This window comes from Dendropsophus ebraccatus, chromosome 14 (assembly GCF_027789765.1).
Source record: "Dendropsophus ebraccatus isolate aDenEbr1 chromosome 14, aDenEbr1.pat, whole genome shotgun sequence".
In the NCBI taxonomy this organism is placed as follows: Eukaryota; Metazoa; Chordata; class Amphibia; order Anura; family Hylidae; genus Dendropsophus; species Dendropsophus ebraccatus.
In genome coordinates, this window is record NC_091467.1 from 77,729,653 (window position 1) to 77,740,675 (window position 11,023).

The 11,023-nt window shown below is 41.9% G+C and overlaps 1 protein-coding gene across 3 annotated transcripts in view; it reads left to right on the forward strand.

The window, feature by feature from the left end:
* Positions 1 to 11,023, forward strand: part of ELMO2 (engulfment and cell motility 2) — a 115,576-nt gene that overhangs the window by 90,671 nt on the left and 13,882 nt on the right. For all 3 annotated transcript variants that reach the window (XM_069953779.1, XM_069953780.1, XM_069953781.1), the window contains one exon: positions 10,627 to 10,735. In XM_069953779.1, coding sequence (XP_069809880.1) covers positions 10,627 to 10,735 — 109 coding nt within the window. The remainder of the gene's footprint in view (positions 1 to 10,626; positions 10,736 to 11,023) is intronic.

Genomic DNA, 11,023 nt, shown 5'->3' on the forward strand with positions numbered 1-11,023 from the left:
TAATGTGTATGAGGACCGTGTAATGTGTATGAGGATTGTGTAATGTGTATGAGGACCGTGTAATGTGTATGAGGATTATGTAATGTGTATGAGGACCGTGTAATGTGTATGAGGACCGTGTAATGTGTATGAGGATTATGTAATGTGTATGAGGACCGTGTAATGTGTATGAGGATTGTGTAATGTGTATGAGGACCGTGTAATGTGTATGAGGACCGTGTAATGTGTATGAGGACCGTGTAATGTGTATGAGGACCGTGTAATGTGTATGAGGATTGTGTAATGTGTATGAGGACCGTGTAATGTGTATGAGGACCGTGTAATGTGTATGAGGATTGTGTAATGTGTATGAGGACCGTGTAATGTGTATGAGGACCGTCTAATGTGTATGAGGACCGTGTAATGTGTATGAGGATTGTGTAATGTGTATGAGGACCGTGTAATGTGTATGAGGATTGTGTAATGTGTATGAGGACCGTGTAATGTGTATGAGGACCGTCTAATGTGTATGAGGACCGTGTAATGTGTATGAGGACCGTGTAATGTGTATGAGGACCGTGTAATGTGTATGAGGACCGTGTAATGTGTATGAGGATTGTGTAATGTGTATGAGGACCGTGTAATGTGTATGAGGACCGTGTAATGTGTATGAGGACCGTGTAATGTGTATGAGGACCGTGTAATGTGTATGAGGACCGTGTAATGTGTATGAGGACCGTGTAATGTGTATGAGGATTGTGTAATGTGTATGAGGACCGTGTAATGTGTATGAGGATTGTGTAATGTGTATGAGGATTATGTAATGTGTATGAGGACCGTGTAATGTGTATGAGGACCGTGTAATGTGTATGAGGACCGTGTAATGTGTATGAGGATTGTGTAATGTGTATGAGGACCGTGTAATGTGTATGAGGATTATGTAATGTGTATGAGGATTATGTAATGTGTATGAGGACCGTGTAATGTGTATGAGGATTATGTAATGTGTATGAGGACCGTGTAATGTGTATGAGGATTATGTAATGTGTATGAGGACCGTGTAATGTGTATGAGGACCGTGTAATGTGTATGAGGACCGTGTAATGTGCATGAGGATTATGTAATGTGTATGAGGATTATGTAATGTGTATGAGGATTATGTAATGTGTATGAGGATTGTGTAATGTGTATGAGGATTATGTAATGTGTATGAGGACCGTGTAATGTGTATGAGGATTATGTAATGTGTATGAGGATTATGTAATGTGTATGAGGACCGTGTAATGTGTATGAGGACCGTGTAATGTGTATGAGGACCGTGTAATGTGTATGAGGATTGTGTAATGTGTATGAGGACCGTGTAATGTGTATGAGGATTGTGTAATGTGTATGAGGACCGTGTAATGTGTATGAGGATTATGTAATGTGTATGAGGACCGTGTAATGTGTATGAGGATTGTGTAATGTGTATGAGGATTATGTAATGTGTATGAGGATTATGTAATGTGTATGAGGATTATGTAATGTGTATGAGGAACGTGTAATGTGTATGAGGACCGTGTAATGTGTATGAGGACCGTGTAATGCGTATGAGGACCGTGTAATGTGTATGAGGATTGTGTAATGTGTATGAGGACCGTGTAATGTGTATGAGGATTGTGTAATGTGTATGAGGACCGTGTAATGTGTATGAGGATTATGTAATGTGTATGAGGATTATGTAATGTGTATGAGGACCGTGTAATGTGTATGAGGACCGTGTAATGTGTATGAGGACCGTGTAATGTGTATGAGGATTATGTAATGTGTATGAGGACCGTGTAATGTGTATGAGGACCGTGTAATGTGTATGAGGATTATGTAATGTGTATGAGGACCGTGTAATGTGTATGAGGACCGTGTAATGTGTATGAGGATTATGTAATGTGTATGAGGACCGTGTAATGTGTATGAGGACCGTGTAATGTGTATGATCATTGTGTAATGTGTATGAGGACCGTGTAATGTGTATGAGGACCGTGTAATGTGTATGAGGACCGTGTAATGTGTATGAGGACCGTGTAATGTGTATGAGGACCGTGTAATGTGTATGAGGACCGTGTAATGTGTATGAGGACCGTGTAATGTGTATGAGGATTGTGTAATGTGTATGAGGATTATGTAATGTGTATGAGGACCGTGTAATGTGTATGAGGATTATGTAATGTGTATGAGGACCGTGTAATGTGTATGAGGACCGTGTAATGTGTATGAGGATTATGTAATGTGTATGAGGACCGTGTAATGTGTATGAGGACCGTGTAATGTGTATGAGGACCGTGTAATGTGTATGAGGATTGTGTAATGTGTATGAGGACCGTGTAATGTGTATGAGGATTATGTAATGTGTATGAGGACCGTGTAATGTGTATGAGGATTATGTAATGTGTATGAGGACCGTGTAATGTGTATGAGGATTATGTAATGTGTATGAGGATTGTGTAATGTGTATGAGGACCGTGTAATGTGTATGAGGACCGTGTAATGTGTATGAGGACCGTGTAATGTGTATGAGGATTATGTAATGTGTATGAGGACCGTGTAATGTGTATGAGGATTGTGTAATGTGTATGAGGACCGTGTAATGTGTATGAGGACCGTGTAATGTGTATGAGGACCGTGTAATGTGTATGAGGATTATGTAATGTGTATGAGGACCGTGTAATGTGTATGAGGATTGTGTAATGTGTATGAGGACCGTGTAATGTGTATGAGGACCGTGTAATGTGTATGAGGATTATGTAATGTGTATGAGGACCGTGTTATGTGTATGAGGACCGTGTAATGTGTATGAGGACCGTGTAATGTGTATGAGGACCGTGTAATGTGTATGAGGATTATGTAATGTGTATGAGGACCGTGTAATGTGTATGAGGACCGTGTAATGTGTATGAGGATTGTGTAATGTGTATGAGGACCGTGTAATGTGTATGAGGACCGTGTAATGTGTATGAGGACCGTGTAATGTGTATGAGGACCGTGTAATGTGTATGAGGACCGTGTAATGTGTATGAGGACCGTGTAATGTGTATGAGGACCGTGTAATGTGTATGAGGACCGTGTAATGTGTATGAGGACCGTGTAATGTGTATGAGGACCGTGTAATGTGTATGAGGATTGTGTAATGTGTATGAGGACCGTGTAATGCGTATGAGGACCGTGTAATGCGTATGAGGATTGTGTAATGCGTATGAGGATTGTGTAATGCGTATGAGGATTGTGTAATGTGTATGAGGACCGTGTAATGTGTATGAGGACCGTGTAATGTGTATGAGGACCGTGTAATGTGTATGAGGATTATGTAATGTGTATGAGGACCGTGTAATGTGTATGAGGACCGTGTAATGTGTATGAGGACCGTGTAATGTGTATGAGGATTGTGTAATGTGTATGAGGACCGTGTAATGTGTATGAGGACCGTGTAATGTGTATGAGGACCGTGTAATGTGTATGAGGACCGTGTAATGTGTATGAGGATTGTGTAATGCGTATGAGGACCGTGTAATGTGTATGAGGACCGTGTAATGCGTATGAGGATTGTGTAATGCGTATGAGGATTGTGTAATGTGTATGAGGACCGTGTAATGTGTATGAGGACCGTGTAATGTGTATGAGGACCGTGTAATGTGTATGAGGATTGTGTAATGTGTATGAGGACCGTGTAATGTGTATGAGGATTGTGTAATGTGCATGAGGACCGTGTAATGTGCATGAGGACCGTGTAATGTGTATGAGGACCGTGTAATGTGTATGAGGACCGTGTAATGTGCATGAGGATTATGTAATGTGTATGAGGATTGTGTAATGTGTATGAGGATTGTGTAATGTGTATGAGGATTGTGTAATGTGTATGAGGACCGTGTAATGTGCATGAGGACCGTGTAATGTGTATGAGGACCGTGTAATGTGTATGAGGACCGTGTAATGTGTATGAGGACCGTGTAATGTGTATGAGGACCGTGTAATGTGTATGAGGATTGTGTAATGTGTATGAGGATTATGTAATGTGTATGAGGACCGTGTAATGTGTATGAGGACCGTGTAATGTGTATGAGGATTGTGTAATGTGTATGAGGATTATGTAATGTGTATGAGGACCGTGTAATGTGTATGAGGATTGTGTAATGTGTATGAGGATTATGTAATGTGTATGAGGACCGTGTAATGTGTATGAGGACCTTGTAATGTGTATGAGGATTATGTAATGTGTATGAGGATTGTGTAATGTGTATGAGGACCGTGTAATGTGCATGAGGACCGTGTAATGTGCATGAGGACCGTGTAATGTGTATGAGGATTGTGTAATGTGTATGAGGATTATGTAATGTGTATGAGGACCGTGTAATGTGCATGAGGACCGTGTAATGTGCATGAGGACCGTGTAATGTGTATGAGGACCGTGTAATGTGTATGAGGACCGTGTAATGTGTATGAGGATTGTGTAATGTGTATGAGGACCGTGTAATGTGTATGAGGATTATGTAATGTGTATGAGGACCGTGTAATGTGTATGAGGATTATGTAATGCGTATGAGGACCGTGTAATGCGTATGAGGACCGTGTAATGTGTATGAGGACCGTGTAATGTGTATGAGGATTGTGTAATGTGTATGAGGACCGTGTAATGTGTATGAGGACCGTGTAATGTGTATGAGGACCGTGTAATGTGTATGAGGATTGTGTAATGTGTATGAGGACCGTGTAATGTGTATGAGGACCGTGTAATGTGTATGAGGACCGTGTAATGTGTATGAGGACCGTGTAATGTGTATGAGGACCGTGTAATGTGTATGAGGACCGTGTAATGTGTATGAGGATTGTGTAATGTGTATGAGGACCGTGTAATGTGTATGAGGACCGTGTAATGTGTATGAGGATTGTGTAATGTGTATGAGGATTGTGTAATGTGTATGAGGATTGTGTAATGTGTATGAGGATTGTGTAATGTGTATGAGGATTGTGTAATGTGTATGAGGACCGTGTAATGCGTATGAGGACCGTGTAATGCGTATGAGGACCGTGTAATGCGTATGAGGACCGTGTAATGCGTATGAGGACCGTGTAATGTGTATGAGGACCGTGTAATGTGTATGAGGACCGTGTAATGTGTATGAGGACCGTGTAATGTGTATGAGGATTGTGTAATGTGTATGAGGACCGTGTAATGTGTATGAGGACCGTGTAATGTGTATGAGGATTATGTAATGTGTATGAGGACCGTGTAATGTGTATGAGGACCGTGTAATGTGTATGAGGACCGTGTAATGTGTATGAGGACCGTGTAATGTGTATGAGGACCGTGTAATGTGTATGAGGACCGTGTAATGTGTATGAGGATTGTGTAATGTGTATGAGGACCGTGTAATGTGTATGAGGATTATGTAATGTGTATGAGGACCGTGTAATGTGTATGAGGACCGTGTAATGTGTATGAGGATTTTGTAATGTGTATGAGGACCGTGTAATGTGTATGAGGATTGTGTAATGTGTATGAGGACCGTGTAATGTGTATGAGGACCGTGTAATGTGTATGAGGACCGTGTAATGTGTATGAGGACCGTGTAATGTGTATGAGGATTGTGTAATGTGTATGAGGACCGTGTAATGTGTATGAGGACCGTGTAATGTGTATGAGGATTGTGTAATGTGTATGAGGACCGTGTAATGTGTATGAGGACCGTCTAATGTGTATGAGGACCGTGTAATGTGTATGAGGATTGTGTAATGTGTATGAGGACCGTGTAATGTGTATGAGGATTGTGTAATGTGTATGAGGACCGTGTAATGTGTATGAGGACCGTCTAATGTGTATGAGGACCGTGTAATGTGTATGAGGACCGTGTAATGTGTATGAGGACCGTGTAATGTGTATGAGGACCGTGTAATGTGTATGAGGATTGTGTAATGTGTATGAGGACCGTGTAATGTGTATGAGGACCGTGTAATGTGTATGAGGATTGTGTAATGTGTATGAGGATTGTGTAATGTGTATGAGGATTGTGTAATGTGTATGAGGACCGTGTAATGTGTATGAGGATTGTGTAATGCGTATGAGGACCGTGTAATGCGTATGAGGACCGTGTAATGTGTATGAGGACCGTGTAATGTGTATGAGGATTGTGTAATGTGTATGAGGACCGTGTAATGTGTATGAGGATTGTGTAATGCGTATGAGGACCGTGTAATGCGTATGAGGACCGTGTAATGTGTATGAGGACCGTGTAATGTGTATGAGGACCGTGTAATGTGTATGAGGACCGTGTAATGTGTATGAGGACCGTGTAATGTGTATGAGGATTGTGTAATGTGTATGAGGACCGTGTAATGTGTATGAGGATTGTGTAATGTGTATGAGGATTATGTAATGTGTATGAGGACCGTGTAATGTGTATGAGGACCGTGTAATGTGTATGAGGACCGTGTAATGTGTATGAGGATTATGTAATGTGTATGAGGATTATGTAATGTGTATGAGGACCGTGTAATGTGTATGAGGACCGTGTAATGTGTATGAGGATTGTGTAATGTGTATGAGGACCGTGTAATGTGTATGAGGATTATGTAATGTGTATGAGGATTATGTAATGTGTATGAGGACCGTGTAATGTGTATGAGGATTATGTAATGTGTATGAGGACCGTGTAATGTGTATGAGGATTATGTAATGTGTATGAGGACCGTTGTTAAGTGTATTATGAGGGATTCTGTAATGGTATGAGGACCGTGTAATGTGTATGGGTGTAATATGGGGAACCCGGTGTAATGTGCATGAGGATTATGTAATGTGTATGAGGATTATGTAACTTGTATGAGGAATTATGTAATGTGTATGAGGAATTTGTGTAATGTGTATGAGGATTATGTAATGTGCTAATGAGGATCCGTTGTGTAATGTGTATGAGGATTATGTAATTGTGTTATGAGGATTATGTAATGATGTATGAGGACCCGTGTAATGTGTATGAGGACCGTGGTAATGTGTAATGAGGGAAACGTGTCTGTCATGTGTATGAGGATTGTGTAATGTGTGTATGAGGACCGTGTTAATGTGTATGCGGATTATGTAATGTGTATGAGGACCGTGTGTTAATGTGGTATGAGGACCTGGTTTGTAATGTGCTATGGGATTAATGTAATGTGTATGAAGGACCGTTGTAATTGTAATGTGTATGAGGAATTGTGTCAATGTGTATGAGGATTATGTAATGTGTATGAGGATTATGTAATGTGTATGAGGATTATGTAATGTGTATGAGGACCGTGTAATGTGTATGAGGACCGTGTAATGTGTATGAGGACCGTGTAATGCGTATGAGGACCGTGTAATGTGTATGAGGATTGTGTAATGTGTATGAGGACCGTGTAATGTGTATGAGGATTGTGTAATGTGTATGAGGACCGTGTAATGTGTATGAGGATTATGTAATGTGTATGAGGATTATGTAATGTGTATGAGGACCGTGTAATGTGTATGAGGACCGTGTAATGTGTATGAGGACCGTGTAATGTGTATGAGGATTATGTAATGTGTATGAGGACCGTGTAATGTGTATGAGGACCGTGTAATGTGTATGAGGATTATGTAATGTGTATGAGGACCGTGTAATGTGTATGAGGACCGTGTAATGTGTATGAGGATTATGTAATGTGTATGAGGACCGTGTAATGTGTATGAGGACCGTGTAATGTGTATGATCATTGTGTAATGTGTATGAGGACCGTGTAATGTGTATGAGGACCGTGTAATGTGTATGAGGACCGTGTAATGTGTATGAGGACCGTGTAATGTGTATGAGGACCGTGTAATGTGTATGAGGACCGTGTAATGTGTATGAGGACCGTGTAATGTGTATGAGGATTGTGTAATGTGTATGAGGATTATGTAATGTGTATGAGGACCGTGTAATGTGTATGAGGATTATGTAATGTGTATGAGGACCGTGTAATGTGTATGAGGACCGTGTAATGTGTATGAGGATTATGTAATGTGTATGAGGACCGTGTAATGTGTATGAGGACCGTGTAATGTGTATGAGGATTATGTAATGTGTATGAGGATTGTGTAATGTGTATGATCATTGTGTAATGTGTATGAGGACCGTGTAATGTGTATGAGGATTATGTAATGTGTATGATCATTGTGTAATGTGTATGAGGACCGTGTAATGTGTATGAGGACCGTGTAATGTGTATGAGGACCGTGTAATGTGTATGAGGACCGTGTAATGTGTATGAGGACCGTGTAATGTGTATGAGGACCGTGTAATGTGTATGAGGACCGTGTAATGTGTATGAGGATTGTGTAATGTGTATGAGGATTATGTAATGTGTATGAGGATTATGTAATGTGTATGAGGACCGTGTAATGTGTATGAGGATTATGTAATGCGTATGAGGACCGTGTAATGCGTATGAGGACCGTGTAATGCGTATGAGGACCGTGTAATGTGTATGAGGACCGTGTAATGTGTATGAGGACCGTGTAATGTGTATGAGGATTGTGTAATGTGTATGAGGACCGTGTAATGTGTATGAGGATTATGTAATGTGTATGAGGACCGTGTAATGTGTATGAGGATTATGTAATGTGTATGAGGACCGTGTAATGTGTATGAGGATTATGTAATGTGTATGAGGACCGTGTAATGTGTATGAGGACCGTGTAATGTGTATGAGGACCGTGTAATGTGTATGAGGATTATGTAATGTGTATGAGGACCGTGTAATGTGTATGAGGACCGTGTAATGTGTATGAGGATTGTGTTATGTGTATGAGGACCGTGTAATGTGTATGAGGACCGTGTAATGTGTATGAGGACCGTGTAATGTGTATGAGGACCGTGTAATGTGTATGAGGACCGTGTAATGTGTATGAGGACCGTGTAATGTGTATGAGGACCGTGTAATGTGTATGAGGACCGTGTTATGTGTATGAGGACCGTGTAATGTGTATGAGGATTGTGTAATGTGTATGAGGACCGTGTAATGTGTATGAGGACCGTGTTATGTGTATGAGGACCGTGTTATGTGTATGAGGACCGTGTAATGTGTATGAGGACCGTGTAATGTGTATGAGGACCGTGTAATGTGTATGAGGACCGTGTAATGTGTATGAGGACCGTGTAATGTGTATGAGGACCGTGTAATGTGTATGAGGATTGTGTAATGTGTATGAGGACCGTGTAATGTGTATGAGGACCGTGTATGAGGACCGTGTAATGTGTATGAGGACCGTGTAATGTGTATGAGGATTGTGTAATGTGTATGAGGACCGTGTAATGTGTATGAGGACCGTGTAATGTGTATGAGGACCGTGTTATGTGTATGAGGATTGTGTAATGTGTATGAGGACCGTGTAATGTGTATGAGGACCGTGTAATGTGTATGAGGACCGTGTTATGTGTATGAGGATTGTGTAATGTGTATGAGGACCGTGTAATGTGTATGAGGATTGTGTAATGTGTATGAGGACCGTGTAATGTGTATGAGGATTGTGTAATGTGTATGAGGATTGTGTAATGTGTATGAGGACCGTGTAATGTGTATGAGGACCGTGTAATGTGTATGAGGACCGTGTAATGTGTATGAGGACCGTGTAATGTGTATGAGGATTGTGTAATGTGTATGAGGATTGTGTAATGTGTATGAGGACCGTGTAATGTGTATGAGGACCGTGTAATGTGTATGAGGACCGTGTAATGTGTATGAGGACCGTGTAATGTGTATGAGGACCTCCAGCCTCTACCCTGCGGGTTCAGGACAATAAGCAGCAGGTAGGTTTGCTGCTCAGTCCTATTGTTCTCTTGGAGATAAGCCTCTGGAGGTTTCTGGCAGCAGCTTCCTCCCTGTATACAGCACATGCACTCTCGGTAAGGCTGAGTGTGTGTGTATGTACGGGGGATGAGCAGAGATGGCGGCTGCCTTATGTGTATGACCGGGTGCTATCCCACAATGGCGGATGGGGGCAGCACAGAGGACTGAGAAGATGGCGCTGCGTGAGACATGGCCCATAGACTTCCAGTGACATCATCTGATCGGCCGGGTGCGGCATGTTTCTCACCCAGGTCAGGGGGACGTTACCTGCAGTCCCAGCTGTAATATCCGATCTGTAGTTTTACTGATTACAATGTCTGTCGCTTGTGGCTGGGAAGTTCTTCAAAAAAATTTCATTCAGATCAATTGGTGTCAGGAAGTTATACAGATTTGTAATTTACTTCTATGTACTAATCTCCAGTCATCCAGTACTTATCAGCTGCTGTATGTCCTGCAGGAAGTGGTGTATTCTCTCCAGTCTGACACAGTGCTCTCTGCTGCCACCTCTGCCCATGTCAGGAACTGTCCAGAGCAGAAGAGGTTTTCTATGTGGATTTGCTGCTGCTCTGGACAGTTCCTGACATGGACAGAGGTGGCAGCAGAGAGCACTGTGTCACACTGGAGAGAATACACCACTTCCTGCAGGACATACAGCAGCTGATAAGTACTGGAAGACTGGAGTGTTTTCTAGAAGTAAATTACAGATCTCTGGTACTTGCTGGGACCAGTTGATCTGAAACAAAAATACATGTGGTGAACTTCCCCTTTAAATGGGTCCATGTCTGTGTTTTGCAGATAGTCCTGGAGAACAGCAGCCGGGAGGATAAGCACGAGTGTCCGTTCGGCCGCAGCGCCATAGAACTCACCAAGATGTTATGTGAGATCCTGCAGGTCGGAGAGCTCCGTAAGTAACATGGCCGCTCCCTGGTGTGATGTCTGGGGATCCTTATATATCTGCATATATAGGGCCGGGGTCATGTATCTGCAAGATAAATATACAGCGTGATCACTGGGGGTCCCGGCAATGAGGGGTCTCCCATGTGTATCTGTATGACCACCGCGCCATACACTATAGGACCAAGAGATAACCCAGCACTGAGATATGTTATAGAATTCTATATACTCCCTCCATACAGGACAGATAGCCGAGCACTGATATATATACATACACTCACCGGCCACTTTATTAGGT